The sequence below is a fragment of the Rhinichthys klamathensis genome, unplaced genomic scaffold (assembly GCF_029890125.1).
Source record: "Rhinichthys klamathensis goyatoka isolate OS25496 unplaced genomic scaffold, OSU_Roscu_1.1 h1tg000318l_1, whole genome shotgun sequence".
Lineage (NCBI taxonomy): Eukaryota > Metazoa > Chordata > Actinopteri > Cypriniformes > Leuciscidae > Rhinichthys > Rhinichthys klamathensis.
The window spans coordinates 1,390,001-1,408,384 of NW_026606834.1; the positions used below are offsets into that span (position 1 = coordinate 1,390,001).

The following is an 18,384-nucleotide window of genomic DNA, read 5'->3' on the forward strand; positions in this document are numbered from 1 at the left end:
CTCCCCTTTGGCTTTTAGGTTTCGGGAAGAGAAAAAATGCCACCCCACCGTCCAAACTTTTAGAATACCGGGTATCAGATTTGCACAATCCATACGCACAACGCGTCGGCATGTTTCCCTCGCTCGAAAGCTTGACAGACCTCCCGCGCCTAGTTATGGTTGCTAAGCCACGATTGGCCAGTGGCGGTTTTCGGGCGTGGCTTAGCGAAGGGTCAATTGCGGCCCGCCAACCATCTCCATCCGGCCCGAGGGCACCCTAACCTCCCTCCTCCTCTTTTCTGGTGGTGCGGCTAAATTTGGTTAGATATGCGCGTGGCCGCAGTGGCGCCTGCAGCTGGACGGTTATACGCACTGTGTGTGTACCATGAGCGCTCCGACTGACCTGAGAGAAACGTTTTCGGTCCGAATATTTCAGCAGTTATTATGTGTGTCCCGTATTTCTGTCGACTGAACCAGCGATATTAATCATTCGTTGGTTCGATTATTTCCTTTCCATGAATTGGCCAAACGCGCTTGCATAACGGTCTGAAACGATTCGGATTCGTTCAGATCGTTTTGTCACTGAATCATCTGAAGCGGTTTCTCGGTCAGTGACAACAAATAGAGAACAAATAGCACTGGTTTCAGTTGTTTCACTAGTTTACTTTGAACTAGGCAGCACGGCCCAGTGGACTGGAACGCAAGCTTAAAGTCCCCATGAATTCAAAATTGACCATACTTACTTTGTTTGCCTAAATTGATCGTTTTGTGGTGAACAATTCATCCATGCAAGTCAATCCACACAAAAATTTTTTTGGCTTTGTAATCTTTAGGGTGTATTCACACCTGCCTTGTTTGGTTCGATTGAATCGAACTCTAGTTCGTTTCCCCCTTTGGTGCGGACCTTTTGGGCAGGTGTGAATACAGCAATCGAACTCTGGTGCGGACCAAACAACCGAACCGAGACCCAGCTGAAGAGGTGGTCTCGGTACGCTTCCAAACGAACTCTGGTACGGTTCGTTTACGGTGTGAACATGAACCGACCCAATTGCAGGAAAGCACTGCGGCTTTGAGTTAACAGGCTTCCGTAGTCGGAGATTTTGGCATAATGGTTTGTGTTATTGTTGTTCAAGTGCGAAAGAGAATTCCATTCCGGCGCGCTGTCTGGCCACAGCCACATACTTTCTGCGCGTCGTGTGTGTGCATCATTGGAATGGAATGAATGAATGAGTGTGTGCATCAGGACATTCACATACAGAGCGTTCTCTTCAGTCTAATCGCGCATAGATGCAAAACAAGCTTTTGCAGTTCATATAATGTAACGATAGTTACAATACAAGGATGACGCTGCATTAAACTGGACAAACTTAATCGCAAGCGTTAACATTGACAGCACTCGTTAGCAGTAGCCTATATACAATAAGAATCTCATTATTTGAATGTGTGAACATAGCCCCTCTCTATGAATCAAAACTTTATACCTTATCCGTCTTCTGCGCAGTTTCTTCATATTGCGTTTGTACAAAATTAGTAAAATAACAAATATTGCAGTACGAAATATCTCCATGCTGAGCCTTTTTTGCACTTCCTGATTTCCCTACTTGAGAATCATTGTCCAATGAATGGACGACCTTAGCACACGTGTGGTTTTGTTTAAAATTTTTGGTTCACTTGCAAAAAGAGCAGTGTGAAAGCGAACCGTACCAAAAAAAAAAAAATGTATTTGGTCCGGACCAAAGCAAGTGAACTATCGGACTTTCCTGGTGTGAATACACCCTTAATCAAAATCTGAAATTTCCCCTAACCCTGACGTAGGTTTCACGGTTGGGGCGTCTTCTTAACATCTGTAACCACGCCCCTCCAACTGACAGTAGACAGGCTGAATGAAAACACCTACTTTTCTAGATCCAATCAGGTGCTAGTTGGGAAAAAAGCCACGCCCACCATTTTGCCTCATTTAGTATTCCGTTTCTCTCGGAAATACGTCACAACACTGGAGAAAAGTCGTTTGCAACTTCCGGTTCACGGGGACTTTAAAGGAGTTGCGTTTACTCCCGGTCCCGGACACTATTATTAAACAGCGTTGCGACATCCAGTGAGAAGCGTTTCAATCGGACACTCCTCTGTTACAAACCACAAATCACTCAATGATTTTAACTAGTTTTAAATCGGATGAAACAGCCTTAACATTCCCAACACTACTGATGAGGTAAATAGCAGAAACATGAACAAAGTTAGAAGACTATAAATCCCCTAATCACCACCCTTACAAACATTTACCATAAATGTAATAATTTACCATGGTTTGGGCAGAAATGGGGAATATTTATATTGAATACTATGTTATAGTCATTTATATTGCATTAGATTTATTAGGGGGGTAGAGGAATAGTTCATTGTGTGTATAGTTTTTATTTATTTATTTATTTATTTATTTAAAAGGGACAATGCATATGAATGAACATAGTTTTTAGCAATGTACATATGCCAAAATTAGCCCCCAGGCTATTTTACATTTGTAGTCCCATGTGAGGTCATCAAACATTACCCAATAACACAGCTAAACATTTATTTTAAACATGAATCGACATTTAAAAAAAAAAAAAAAAAAAAAAACGATTAACAACAACCTATACGAAATGACACAGATTGGTAAACAGGGCATCTAATATGGCATAATCATACATGACGGGCACATGCAAAATACACATACATAGTAAAGTGCTACTTAAAGTGCATTAAGTGCTATATCAAATTCTTCAAGTGCTATTAGATGCTGCAAAATGCTAGATCTAGTTTGGTATACATACATACATACACTTATAAAGTAATACAATGAACCGTATCTATTTATCTAAATTAAAACAATTATCATTAGTGGGCACATATTTGATTTGTTTTAAGCCATTCTTTAAGTTGATTCTTAAAACAGGGGAAGGTCGGGCTTTCTCTCACAGCAACCGGTAATTTGTTCCAGATCTCTGTCCCCTTAATTGATAGTACATATTGTCCGAAAGCTGTACGTCTGTGAGGCACCACGCAATCACCTCTCGTGCAGGCCCTGGTTACACTTCTGCCTCCATCCGTAGTTTTCACTTTAATGTAGTCACTTAGTGGGGTTGGGGCTAGACCATGTAAGGTCTTATATATAGCATCTATATATATAGTATATTCTTATATATATCTTATATATATATAGTATATTTTTACCTGTTTAGGCATTTTGTATACAGTGGTAGTGAGTGAGCCATGCATGGTTTTACCTATGGTTACGAAGTCTCACTGTCAGGATATTTTAATTTAAGCCTATAACAATTATTAATAAAATAATTCTTACCAATAGCTATGATATTGTATAATTCATATATTTGTACATAGCTGTAAATAAGTTATTTATTATGGTCTTATAAATCTGCATACTGTTGGGTACCACATTTCCAAGTAAATGCAATACTTTTTTTTGCTTACTTATTGATACTGTTATGTTTCAATAAATAAGCTAAACCCACCGGCCCACCTCAACTTTTCGATTTAATAATCCGGCCCTCGAATGAAGCTAATTGAATAGCCCTGCAATAGAGTAATGACGAGCTGAACAAGCTGTTCTTCCTGTTGAATAAAGTGACGTATAAATGAGTGTCCCGTCATCCTATAATCCTCCTTTCACTGTGAAGTGGAGCAGGACAGCGTCCCACCAGTCCTGGTTTCAGACTCTCATCTACAGACGACTGGTTTTGGGCAAATTTACTGCGTGATAATTGATCAATATAAGCAGCGGCACAACGGTTCTTATGCTCACTGTCTCCAAATTACGACCAGAAAGTCAAGTCAAGTCAAGTCACCTTTATTTATATAGCGCTTTTTACAATACAGATTGTATCAAAGCGCTTCACAGTGATAACATGAAAACAATATAACAAAAACAATATAACAATATAACAAAGTTTGTTTCTAAAAGAAATTGCGTCAACGTCCACCTTAAGTAAGGCAGATCAATAATATTATTGAATATTAAATGTTAAATGTCCCCAACTAAGCAAGCCAAAAGCCAAGGCAACAGTGGCAAGGAACCAAAACTCCATCAGGTGACAGAATGGAGAAAAAAACCTTGGGAGAAACCAGACTCAGTCGGGGGGCCAGTTCTCCTCTGGCCAACGGAAGAACAGTGCATGATTCGGGCACCATTACAAGTCAGATTGGATCGGAACATTTAGAGTATTTTTTGGAAGTCCAAGTATGCACGCCGGTCTTAAGACGAGTTGTTGAGGATCAGTGCCGTCCACCATAGAGAGTCCATATCGCCCGTGTTGAGTCGTCACTTCATAGGCTTTGTGATTGGAGCATCTGAAGTCTCCGTGAGAGGCTGGATACAAACTGGAGCTGACGAACGCCATTTTCTCGGGACTCGCGTCCCGAGATAACAGCAGAAAAGCAAAGGGAAAATAATTAGCGTAGCTGCTGTTCATAATGATGATTTCCATAACACAGGCGTAAAAGACAAAACATGAATACAGTGACTCTTGCGTCCCAAAATCACCCCCCTCCGTCCCCCACTCAACTCAGCCCAGCTACTGACCTCTACATCCCTCCTGCTGCTGAGACCTAACCACAATCTCACAATCTCTCCGCAACCCAACCATACGCGCCAACCCGTTGACTAAGGCTGTCGAGCCCCACTGGTGCGTGAATAGGCAGTTTCAGTGGACAACGGTTCCGTATGGCATACTACCTACCGCAACACAATATCTGCCCAACCACCCGTCATTCACGCAATATACACAGGAACGTAATGACTGCAAATACTATGCAACCTATACAGATAACCTACAGTCTCTTCAAGTTTTATAGTATTAAATGCATTTGATCTGATTCAGCAGTATAATAAAAGGTAAGCATTATGTAAATGCTTGGCTAAAAAGATGCGTCTTTAATCTAGTTTTAAACTGGGACAGCGAGTCAGAGCCTCGAACAATATCAGGAAGGCTATTCCAGAGTTTAGGAGCTAAATGTGAGAACGCAAAACAGAAATTGATAAATATTAAGTCTGCTGTTAAAAACTAATAAAGAACCAATGAAGGAGAATAGTTATTATGTGCAAACAGTGGGATACTCTGTATATTTGTGCAGTGTGCGCATGTCAAAAAATATATTCCAATTATTTGAAGCTTGTGACATATAAACACGCACATAAACCCGATCACATGTTTAGCGTTTATTAGGGGTGTAACGATACCCTCACGATTCGACACATATCACGATACTGAACTCACGATACCATATTATTGCGATACTCCAAGACATATGATAAAAGGTTAACAAAAACTGTACAGTTGATTAAAATGCTAACTTTGATATTACATTGTGTGTGTAAATGAATAGTCTTGGACTTGGTGCTGGAAACCCAAAGCACAGGACAATGTACACATACTTGCACTCTGACTAGATGTATTTAAAATAATGTGAGCCACTTTTTACTGGTAACATCAGACATTTGGCATTATCAGGACACACAAATATTCCCCATCGAATTATTATACATTATATTCAACATTATATATAGTAGTTTAATGTAGTACTGACACTAAAACTCTGAAAACTAGAATTTTTTTCTCACACTGTAATTTTTATTTTGGGTGAACTATACACGATACATATTGTCACTATCCACGATATATATTGATGCATTTTTGTATTATGATATAATGTGACACGATATATTGTTTCACCCCTAGCGTTTATGTAAACACTACGTTCGGATTCATCAATCGGAATTTTGTGCATGTAAACGTAGCCGGTGTCGTCTCGATGATTCACTCCAGTCTCTGTCTGTCTCTCTTGTTCTTTCAGTGAAACATGTGTCCAGTTCTCTCAGATCTGTATCCTTTGCTGGACTTCTGTGGACGCACGGTGGGATTTTAATGGCACATCTAAATTATAAATACACCTAATGTAATGTCCAATTTCACAGGAAACATTTTGAGTGTTTAAGCTTTCAAATGGTTACTAAAATACAGGTGAAACTCGAAAAATTTGAATATTGTGATTCGTGCATAAGTTCATTTATTTCAGTAATTCAACTTAAAAGGTGAAACTAATATATTATATAGACTCATTACATGCAAAGTGAGATATTTCAAGCCTTTATTTGTTATAATGTTGATGATTATGGCTTACAGCTTATGAAAACCCCAAATTCAAAATTAGAATATTGTGAAAAGGTTTTCATAACTGTAAGTCATAATCATCATAATGCTTGAAATATTTCACTTTGCATGTAATGAGTCTATATAATATATTAGTTTCACCTTTTAAGTTGAATTACTGAAATAAATGAACTTTTGCACCATATTCTAATTTTTCGAGTTTCACCTGTATACAATAAAAAAGTTCACATTAATAGCAAATACAAGATTCACATGTGAACAAGGCTCTCTGTGCTTAAAAAAGAAACAAAACAAGAAACTCATGACCAATCAGCTTTTGAGTCAGGCTTTCCTGTGACAATCTGAAGGAAGAAATGCTCACAAACAGCACATCTACAGAGAGGCATATATATTTTGTATATAAATACATACACATGCATGTATATATATATATTTATATATAATTTACATATAAATATAAATGTTTTGTATATAAATAAGACATTTTTTCTTAAATATGTACATGCATGTGTGTGTATTTATATATATATATATATATATACAAAATAATTATACACAGCACACAAACTTATATTATGTAAACACAAACTTATTTTGGATGTGATTAATCGTTGCACAGCCTTAGTCAAATGTGATTTCTGAGATATTCCAGATCTGTCTGTGTCTTTAACTCTGAGCTCGCACAGATCCGGTCGTGTGTATCCCCTCCAGTTTCTTCATAGGAGAGAACGGCATTCCTCTGGAGGTCATCGCAGGCAGCGTCCCGGCGGACGAGCTGAAGCGGAGGATCATCAAAGTCACCCAGGTGAATAAACACACGTCACAACGGCAAATACTGTCATGTACAAACAAAGATGATGGTGAGGAACCTGCGCACACTGAAAGACTTGAACACCGTGAAGATTTGCCTTTGTTAGTTCTGCAAAACTATAGTTTAACCATCAGATTAGTTGTATCATATAGTATACTAGCCAGTGAACAGAGTGTGACTTATAGAGGGAATGCATTGACGTCACTTTTCCGCGGGAACACACTCCCTCAGAGTGGCAGAAGAGCTGCTGAGTGACTGGATTTAACTGGGGAAACTGTGAAAAAACGAGTAAAACAAACCATTATCAGTTTAAACTAAAGGTTGGACTCGATATAGTGTTCCTTACAACTTCCCAAAGATCCAGTGGATATCGACATGCAGTCAGGAGTCGTGTTTCCTAACATTTATATGTGCTTGATTACGACGCCAGGGAAATACATAAAGCAAATTTGCATGTGGACGCTTTATATATATATACAATATAGGTCTAAATCTGGATTATCACTTATATCAATGTTGTCGTCCAGCCCTAAAACTCATATAGTTTTTTGTCTGTGTTAATTTAAAAACATCCAGTTATGCAGAATGTACAATGGTAAATATTTAATTGATGAGTTGTCAATACAATATATAACAATACAATATATAGGGTATGACTTTACCCCTAAATTCAGCATATTGACACAATGATTGCAAACTGCAAATCCAGCTTTCTCTGCCTGGATCCAGTTGTTTCTGTGAATCGCAGCGAATCCATTCGCTTCTCTGTTCTCGGCAGTCTGTAAAAATATACCTCAGATTTCTTGTCAAATCTAGTTGTTCAGTCGATCGCAAAGCTCTTTCCCGTTTCAGGTGTGTTTTGTGTGTTTTCTTGGTATTCACGCTGAAAACAAATGCTGCCGCTCTGTCTTTTTGCCACTTAGTGGGTGTAATCGCAGTAAAGCTGCTTTGAAACAATCTGTATTATAAAAAGCGCTATATAAATAAAGGTTACTCGACTTGACTGGCAGTCACTCCGGCCGACGGTGACGTCACACTGGCCCTGTTTACATTGGTATTAAGATGCGTTTTGGTCAATCGGATCACAAGTGGACGACACTAAATACAGGTGTAAAGTGTTTTGAGCTTGTCCACTTTCGACCGCTTCCAGAGGCAGTCAAAAACACATTTGACTGGATTGCTTTCATAGTGTAAACGCTCATGTGGCCGAATGTGTTCGAACAGCCACAAAAGACTCTCCGCCTACTGATGTAATGCGTAAACATCATGGGAAGTGCACTAGCCCAGAGTCCTGCACGGGTTCGGGTGACCCGCAAATTTTGCTCAAAGGGGTGAAAAATATCCAACTGTGTCGGATACGGATGCGGGTCGGACACTGGGGAAACACGGGTCTAAACACGGGTTCAAAACAGTCACGTGCAAATGTAAAAATAAATGCATATTTTTAGGAACACCTCTGGATAGTGAGGAGTTGGAAAAAAAAATAGGTGGAGGAGATTATAAAGTTGTCGACAATACTTCATCGAAACTCAAGACTTTTAGGATTCGTATACAACTGGACTTTCATTTAAAATGATCACATAGCCTACACTGTTGTTATTGTCTAATTTAAAACTGTTAAGTAGGCCTATGTGTGGTGTGAAATTGTCTGATGTGCTAGACGAAATTGCATTGTTTTGTTGTAACGTTAGCCATGTTCTGTTTAGGCCATCGGCTTTTTGACCGCTTCGGCTGTTGTCCTTGTCTTAAGGCAAGCCACCAAAGGCAATAAAAATTTGAAAAAAGTGTGTGATTGGCTAAACTGATTTTATTTCGGGTGCGGGTCGGGTCTCGGTTCTATTTTAAGCGGGTCGGGTTGCGGATTTTAATTAGTGCCGCTGTCGGAAAACGGGTCGGATGCGGTTTTAAGCACTGCGGGTACGGGGCGGGCGGGTGCGGATTTACAAAATCGGACCCGTGCAGCTCTCTGCACTAGCCAGACGGGATTTAAACTGCCGGCTGAAGACCCAAATTTGGTTTGAAGACGAAAAACATACCATCACAAAGTTCTCTCACCATTCCTGATTTCTAACACACACTCACAGCGTTTGTGATCTTGCGGCTGTCAGAGCAGAAACTAAAGCTGCTGCTCTCCGTGTGTTTTACTGTCGTCTTCGGTCGTTCTCATTTGTAAATTGCATGAGCTTATTACATCTATTAGATCAAAAGATCTGAAAAACTCATACATTCATTTACCCGGCCGTAGACCCTCCGTTTGAAGAATCAGGACAGAAGTGGTTGAAAGTGGACAAAAGAGACGGATTTAACCCTCTATTGCATGAAATATTAATTAGACATGGGAAAAAATGTTTTGCATGTTTTTATTACTTAAAATGAGCTAAATAACAGATAAATAAAAAAAAATAATAAATAAAAAAGTTTAAAGGGCAACAATGCCGTATGGCAACAATATGCAATCGTGGAAAGTAGCATAAAATCCTCATTTTAAAAAAAAAAACTCATTTTATTTAAAACAAGACTCAACAAATCCATCTCATACTTGGTGCAATGTTTAAACAAACATTTATACAGTAAAAACATTATATAATTTCAACAATTATCTGAAATGTCTGGTAATAATAACCAGGAACCTGGAACCTGTCTCACTGAAATACACTGTATTCATTCGTTTCATTTAGTCAGTCATTTTTTTGCTGTTTTATTGAATTTCATTCTCTTCATGCCTTGTGAAAGTCAACAAAGCAGTTCCTCTCTACAGTGAAGCAGAGGAAAACTGCACACTTAGAGCACTTGCTTCTCACAATGCCCTTGCATCCTGGCATTTTGCATCTGCCCTTCTCAGATGCATGCAAGGGCCAGTGGTCTGTGCGGTCTCTGCGGACAGGATCTGGCGGGACAAAGCTTTGGGGCCCTCTTTTATTTTTCCGCACCACAACAGCTTGTGAAGGTCTCCCCTTCCTCTTGTTTCTCACCTTGCTCTCCATGCACAAGCATGAGGCCACTTGGATTTTGAAGTCCAAACAGTGGGAGATGGGCAATCTCTGGCATCTTCTACTTCCCATAGAAGTAGCTTAGATGCATCTTTTATGGAGAAAATGGGATGATATGTTACAGATAACCTACAAAATAGCTTAAATCACAAAATATAAAACATTATAATGTTTTACCTTTAAAATATAAGCAAAAGTTGTAAACAGTCTCAGAGTAGTTTCATGTAAGTCAATGGGACTCCATTAGGTTGAATGCACCAGGACGTTTCCATATTTGCATGTAGTTGCCATATGGCAACAAATGTATTTTAGCATATTACAAAAAATTTATAAAATCAAAACTGAATTTAATGTTAAAAAAATAAAGTTTACTTACCCCAGATAGTGATGTCAATTTTTTATTTGATGAAAACTTTTAAAAATTCGGAATAAAAGGCTATCTTGGGGAGCCCCAGACAGTGATGTTTCCATGTCAATTTCCATGAGCAAAAAGCACTGGCAAACAGGATATCCTGGTTATGTGACCTCATAAATTGTATTTCCTTCAAAGTAAAACCCCCCTTTTCACAACTAACTGTAGAAACATAGATTTCATATCACAGCTTTTTAGAAAATTAAGATAAAGTAATTGTTGCCATATGGCAACACTATGCAATAAAGGGTTAAACACCTGGGGCCTCATTTATAAAACTGTGCGTAGAATCCTTACTAAAAGTGTACGTGCGCCCGAAAGCCAAAAATGTCGACTTATAAAACCGTGCGTACGCCAGAACCTGCGCAGAATTCACTTTATAAATCCCAGTCAGCGGAAGATTGTGCGCACATGCGTCTCCACCCCGAAATAACCATATATGGAGATTATAACGCCTAGTTTTACTATGCATATCCTCATCTGCATATCATTTGCATATGATTATTCATCCACATGATAACATGTTTAACGGTACAAGACATTAGGAAAATATGAAATACGGATGTGCCGTCACATTACATTAATAAAAATCATTTAGTACCCCATCCTTCCCTTGTTTTTTAAATAAATATAATAAAATAGTGCAAAATGCATTACAGAGAAAGTTTTTCTAAATCTTTTCCACTGGCCAAATAGTATTTTATTTTTAATTGATTTAAATTTTTAATGGAAACAGATAGACTTTGTTGTGCATTATTTGCACGAAACCATTTTCTCAGACAATCTGCTATCATGATAAGCAATTATCTATGTAGTTAACACATTAAAGGATTAGTTCACTTTTTAAAAAACTTTTGCTGATAATTTACTCACCCCCATGTCATCCAAGATGTCCATGTCTTTCTTTCTTCAGTCGAAAAGAAATGAATGTTTTTGATGAAAACATTCCAGGATTTTTCTCCATATAATGCACTTCAATGGGAGCCAAACGGTTCAAGGTCTAAATGACCGTTTCAGTTCAGCTTCAAAGGGCTTTAAACGATACCAGACGATGAATAAGGGTCTTATCTAGAGAAACGATCGGTCATTTCAAAAATAAATAAAAAAGTTAAAATTTTATAGGCACAAATGCTCGCCTTGCGAACTCTCCTGTTCGAACTCGTTCATCAAAATGAACGAATCTTTTTTCGAGTCATTGAATCGTTCATACAAATGAACGAATCTTTTTTCGAGTCAATGACTTGAAAAAAGATTCGTTCATTTTGATGAACGAGTTCGAACAGGAGAGTTCGCAAGGCGAGCATTTGAACATGCTAATTAAATAAAACATTAATTTCTTTTCGACTGAAGAAAGAAAGACATAGACATCTTGGATGACATGGGGGTGAGTAAATTATCAGCAAAAGTTTTTTAAAAAGTGAACTAATCCTTTAAAACACAGACAGCATGCCAGAGGAAAAGTGTTCAAAAGCATCGCATCCACAACAAATATTTATATTTATTGAATATAAAAATGTTGTAACTTCTCAGTAATGATTTCATGTTACTGTCCGTAATTCAGAACACAATTCCAAGAGGATGGCTCTTGGGAATCGAAATCGGCTCATGAGCCAATCATCAACATGAGCAAGGAACTCTTCACGGTCTCTGTAAACACGCTCCCTCCGTAGAGCGCCATTAGCAAGGTCTTCTAACAGCGCTAGAGCATCCATTATGATGATATGTTATATACGCACATACCTTTTTATAGCCCATTCATTACAAAAAAATAGTATTTGCACCTGGTTAAGAATGCTGATAATGATAATTCAGGTTGATGCGATTTGATTTATTGGGTGATGTAATAGGATAATTTAGAAGTTTTTCATTTTAAATAGGCTAGTTATTGCTATTTGGGCCAGTTGGTGTCGCCAAAACACATACTCTTCTAAAAGAGTGCGTACGCACGGTCAAGAGCATCCTTACGGTGGTGCGCACTTATTTACGCCAAGTTTATTTTTTATAAATCCCGATATGTGCGTGGAAAAATGCGGAAATGTGGAAAATCTCTCATATTTGATGACGTTTACGCCTGATATTAAGATGTGTTCGATCGGATCACAAGTAGACGACGGAGACACGATCTGTTTACACCTGGGGCCTGATGTATAAACGTTGCGTACGCACAAAATGGGCATAGAAATATGCGTACGCAACGTTTATACATCAGGCCCCAGGTGTAAACAGATTGTGTCTCCGTCGTCTACTTGTGATCCGATCGAACACATCTTAATATCAGGCGTAAACGTCATCAAATATGAGAGAAGTTTAAATTCAACTGTGAAGCAGCTATAAAAAGACAATAGTGTCATTATTCAGCTCAGTGTTGATTCAGATCAGATCAATGTTGCAGTGTTTGTCAATTATAAAACAAGTTGAATCAGCTATAAAGTATTAAAGGGGTGGTTGATTATGATTTCACTTTTCTAACTTTAGTTAGTGTGTAATGTTGCTGTTTGAGCATAAACAACATCTGCAAAGTTACGAAGTTCAAAGCACAGGAAGTTTTTTAAGGACTACAACAAACGGCTGGTAGGAACTACACGAGCTTCCTCCCGGGTTAGTGACATCACTAACCCTAAAATTTACATAAACCCCTCCCCCGGGAATGCGATTTATAGATTATCATGACAGAATATGCTAATCAATGACTAGAAGATAACTACACATAAGCTACATAAATTCATCAACTAACCATTCAGAAATGTTCTCTACATGTTTTCACTTCTTGAGTCTCTCCATTATTGTCTGACTCCGGTTTGAACATAAACATTGAAATTTTCAGTGCATGTCTGTGTGAGTTAAAAGGGCACAAACTGTTGTAGCTCCGCCCCCTGTGCCGGGAGCAACAGCTCATTTGCATTTAAAGGGACAGACACAAAAACGATGCGTTTTTGCTCACCCTCAAAAAGTGACAATTTTAACATGCTATATAAAAATATCTGTGGGGTATTTTGAGCTAAAAACTTCACATACACACTCTGGGGACATCAAAGACTTATTTTACATCTTGTGACAAGGGCATTATACCACCCCTTTAATCGAATTACATTTGAGCCATATTTCTGTCAGGTTAGACACACACACACATACACACACACAGCACAATAACAAACCCTTCTGTACAGATGCACACGGAGCAGATTGAAGGTGGAGAGACGGACACAGAGAGACCCGATCAGACGCCCGTCTGTGATTCTCAGGACGCCTCTAACTCCAGCTCTGCCACATCTAAAGGTGACGTGTTAAAGCCATCGAAAGGTGGCTGGATGATGGTTTGCTCACATCTGTTTTTTCAGGAAAGATGGATTTGCATCTAGTGCTGGTTCAGCTGTGTTTCAGACACGCACTGCTGATTTACCAGGTTAACATGATGCAAGCGACAGAGATTTGCATGTTTCGATTTCAGTGCTGTTTTGGTGAGTGATCCTTCTGTCCCCCAGAATCCCTGTCTGTGCCGATGGAGGAAGACGGAGCGTCAGGTTATGTGACTCCAGGTGAGGATAAAAGCCTGCGGTCAGAGGACGCGTCTCAGCCAGACGAGCCCTTAGATGCCAGAGTGGAGAGGTGAGTGGAGCATCAGTTAGCATGACTTCTGGACTAGAACTGCGCTAGTTAGACAGCGAGAGCCCGCCTGATGAATATGTGAAGCGGCCAGTCACAGTTCAGTGTGTTTTTACATGCCATTATGGGAGAGGGTTTGTCTGAAATAAATGAACCCTCTGATTTTGTTACTCCTGTGGTGTTCCTGGTCAAAAATGACCGGCCATGCAAAAAACTGCTTAGAAATATCTCATTATTCTTTGTTATTGCCAAATATTTAATTCAATATATGTTTAGCAACTTTAGCACTGGTTTTACATTTCATTTTGGAGCTGATTGATTGTAGGTCTCATTGATCTAGATCATTGAAGATCCCTGTGAATAGATGTGTAGATAAATGGTGTAGGAACTCGATTTGCGTGAAGAAATTAATCATAAATGTGCATTAAAAAAGTTTTTTAAAAGAAATTGTGAGTAAAATTACTTCCGCTGTCAAAAACGCTCTGATCGGACGTGACGCAACGGCCGGTAAATCTCATCTCTTCGTAATGGAGTCAGCCATTGAAGAGGTTGCAGTAGGAGTTCATGTCAACTCTTCCGATGGGCTATTGCCGTATAATTATGAGCCACCTAGGCGAGAGAGGGGTCAGGCAGAGTTAAGGGGAAGGGTAAATGGACAGAGGAGAGAGATAGAGTTGTGGTGTGAGGAGAATCGGTGGAGAATTGGGCAGGTGTCTTGGTGAGTGACCACAGGCTATAGCTAGCTAATTGTGGCTAACGTTGTCTCCATGTTTATCACATTGCAGTATCTTTAATAAATCGTATTTAGCAATATTGCTGTCGACTTTGTTGTTTTTCAAGCATCCATGTATATTGTCACCATCTATGCTAGCAACATGCGTCTTAAAATGTTTAATTTAGATCCCAGATTTTCCGAACTTAGCCGGCTGTCATACTACTCCCATAGTATTTCCGACGGACATTATGTAAATGAGTTTGCATGTACTGCGGAGTATGTGTATGAAAGCAGTTAGTGTTCCGGTTAGGACGGGAATATGCTGTTCATGTAAATATAGTCATTGTTACAAGGATCTTTTATTGTCAAGTGGACTGGGTGTAAGGCATGCAGATAAATGCCATTACCACCCGATCCCGCCCGCCGAATTTCTGACCATTACCACCCGTTCCCGCCCGCGCCCGCCGAATTTCTGACCATTACCACCCGTTCCCGCCGAATTTCTGACCATTACCGCCCGTTCCCATCCGGTGTGAAGTGTTTTTCACATACCACCGTGTGTCTTGTCACCGAGGAGGCAGAGAAATTGCTTCTCTTTGCCTGGACGAAACGTATCCAAGCACGGAAATCTTTGTGTTTCTTGTTTGGAAATCGGTGGACCCGATGACCAGACAAGTTGGAGTGGTTGCATCCAAAACAAACACAAGAATTCACCATTGTGACAATTCAAACCAACTCAACTAACGTTATAACGATAACTACAAGCTCTATTTTCTGTACCACCTCTCAGACTACGTAAACCCTTAACCCACACTGAGAACCAGGGCAGCAACGCCTATTTGTTTGCCTGTCGTTGCGTCATATGACGCGTTCTCTGGAAAAGGGCGGTTTTTTGAGCCTAGCTTAGAATAGGTACACTTTTTCCTGAATTTCTGCCTGTGGGTGTTGTAAAACATATGTATTCTTATGCATGTCTTTTTAAATTGACATTTTCATACAAGATTCTGTATAAATTAAGTTATACAATTAAATTGAAAGATGGCCTTTAAAGTGCCTTAAAGGGATCGTTCACCCCAAAATGAAAACTCTGTCAGTAATTACTCTCCCTCATGTTGTTCCCCGTAAGACTTTCGTTCATCTTCGGAACACAAATTAAGATATTTTTGATTAAATCTGAGAGCTGGATCACTCCTCCATAGGCTTCTATGGGATCGAAACTTGCCGGCCCAGAAAAGTTATTAAATAAATCGTTAAAATAGTCCGAGTGACTACAGTGGCTCAACCTTAAGTTTATCAAGCAACGAGAATACTTTTTGTGCGCAAAAAACAAACCAAAATAACGACTTTATTCAACTCTTCATTTCCTTCTCTGTGGGCCTCGAGTGAGTTCACGTAGTGTAACTCTTCTGGGTTGTACGTCACACGCATCACACACATGACCAGCGTCGGCCAATAGTGAGCCTGCGTGTGACGAACAACCCAGAAGCGCTGCGCTGTTACACTACGTGAACTCACTCGAGGCCCACAGAGAAGGAAATGAAGAGTTGAATAAAGTCGTTATTTTGGTTTGTTTTTTGCGCACAAAAAGTATTCTCGTTGCTTGATAAACTTAAGGTTGAGCCACTGTAGTCACTCGGACTATTTTAACGATTTATTTAATAACTTTTCTGGGCCGGCAAGTTTCGATCCCATAGAAGCCTATGGAGGAGTGATCCAGCTCTCAGATTTAATCAAAAATATCTTAATTTGTGTTCCGAAGATGAACGAAAGTTTTACGGGGTTGAACAACATGAGGGAGAGTAATTACTGACAGAGTTTTCATTTTGGGGTGAACTATCCCTTTAATGTACTAAAACACTGACATTAAAAGATCAAATTCAGTATACAGCTTATTGATGATGCAAATGAACCCAACGCCGAAGCGTTTTCTTCATAATGTTTTCTTTTTTCATTCATTTTCTTATGTAGGTTAACGAAGAAGCTGGAGGAAAGACGTGAGCAGAAAAAGAAAGCAGAAGAAGAGGTAATTCTCTCTTAACACACTCTGAACGTCCATTGAATGCCGTGAATGACGCCATGTTCCTCTCACACGGGCAGAATGAGCTGAAGAAGGAGGTGGAGAGGCGTAAGATGGGGAAGGAGGTCCTGGACTACAAGAAGAAGCAGGAGGACGAGAAAACCAAACGCCTCCTGGATGAGAGGAATCGAGAGAAGGCGGAGGAGAAAGCGGCCAGAGAACGAGTCAAGCAGCAGATCGCTCTGGTATCACGCCATCTTTCTCGTGTTGTACAGTAAACCAGATTATTCCATTCACAAGCTTGTGATTTGATTCATTTGGATATACTGTATATCTGGTACAGTACGTGTTAATCTTTCTCAAGGAGAAACATAAACTTGTTAAAGTGGTCATATAATGCCATTTTTGTACAAGCTAATATGATTCTTTAGGGTCTAAATTAAAAGTTTGTAATATACTTTAATTAGTATTGTAAGAAAACACTTATTTTACCTGGTCAAAAACAGCTCTGTTTTCAGCACGCCGTTTCAGTGCATATGACTTTAAATGATAATGAGTTTTGCTCACTCCGCCTCTCCGTTCTGTGTGTACACGTTTGTAACACAATAACACAATAACCATAACGCGTTGTTCATTATAAACGTGGGATTATGAATTATATTGAGAACGTCGTACATAGAAAACATGCAGTAATGTACCCTAAGTGTAAACCTTAGACGCATTCATTGTGAAGCGTGCAGCTAGCGATTTGCAAAGATTAATATATTAATATAAAGTTTAATAAAACATTACACTCACTTCAGTTGTTCTAGAGGTTCAGCAGGAACACGAATATCTGGTACCGATCCTTTATTCAGGAGCAGCTTCTTAGCAAAACCAGCTTTATACTGACCCTCGTTTATAAAGCAGTCTGGTGAGAAATGATTCGCGCAAACATGAGAGCATTGACGTTGCTCGTGGGGAATATTCCCTTCGAAAACGAACTCAGCCACTGCGTCTTCAGCGGTTCGGATTTAGGAACATTAAAATGACTGTGTTCGTTATTACACCCAAGAACAGAACACCACAATCGCTTAGACGCCATTCTGCTCATAGACAGCTCCAGCATATCAACAATGACCGCGCCGGTCCGCGCGGACTATGATTGACAGGACGAGCGAGGGCGGGTCTGTGTTGAAACGATGCTGTCAATCAACAATCGTGGGAGGGGCTTCCGAGCGTGTGACGTCACAGGCTCGAATTGCTTGATTTGAGGCAGGGGAATATAAGGGACATATAAGGAGATTAAAACAAAAAGACTGGATGTATTTTTATCATTATATGATGGTTGTGTACAGGCACTGCCAACACACATTTCAGTATAATCAACTTGTAAAAGTGCATGTACCATTATATGACCCCTTTAAAGTTAACTGATTTGTAAGCCAGTTTTCATAATAATAGTAATAACTTTTTAATAACATAATTATGTATCTACTCCACTTAGTTTTTTGAAATATAAACATTTCATGATGGATTTATTCAAAAATACATCAAATATTGCAGAACAGGTTAAGTAATTATTAGTGCTGGGCAACGATAAATCGCATCCAAAATAAAAGTTTGTGTTTACATAATATATGTGTGTGTACTGTGTATAATTATTTTGTATATTAATACACACATGCATGAATATAGTTAAGAAATATTTGTT

The 18,384-nt window shown here is 39.3% G+C and overlaps 1 protein-coding gene across 2 annotated transcripts in view; it reads left to right on the top strand.

The window, feature by feature from the left end:
- The window catches only part of ubxn4 (UBX domain protein 4), a 37,722-nt gene that overhangs the window by 3,311 nt on the left and 16,027 nt on the right, over positions 1–18,384 (top strand). For both annotated transcript variants that reach the window (XM_056271350.1, XM_056271351.1), the window contains exons 3-8: positions 5,827–5,855; positions 6,830–6,948; positions 13,524–13,632; positions 13,839–13,962; positions 16,643–16,697; positions 16,772–16,936. In XM_056271350.1, coding sequence (XP_056127325.1) covers positions 5,827–5,855; positions 6,830–6,948; positions 13,524–13,632; positions 13,839–13,962; positions 16,643–16,697; positions 16,772–16,936 — 601 coding nt within the window. The remainder of the gene's footprint in view (positions 1–5,826; positions 5,856–6,829; positions 6,949–13,523; positions 13,633–13,838; positions 13,963–16,642; positions 16,698–16,771; positions 16,937–18,384) is intronic.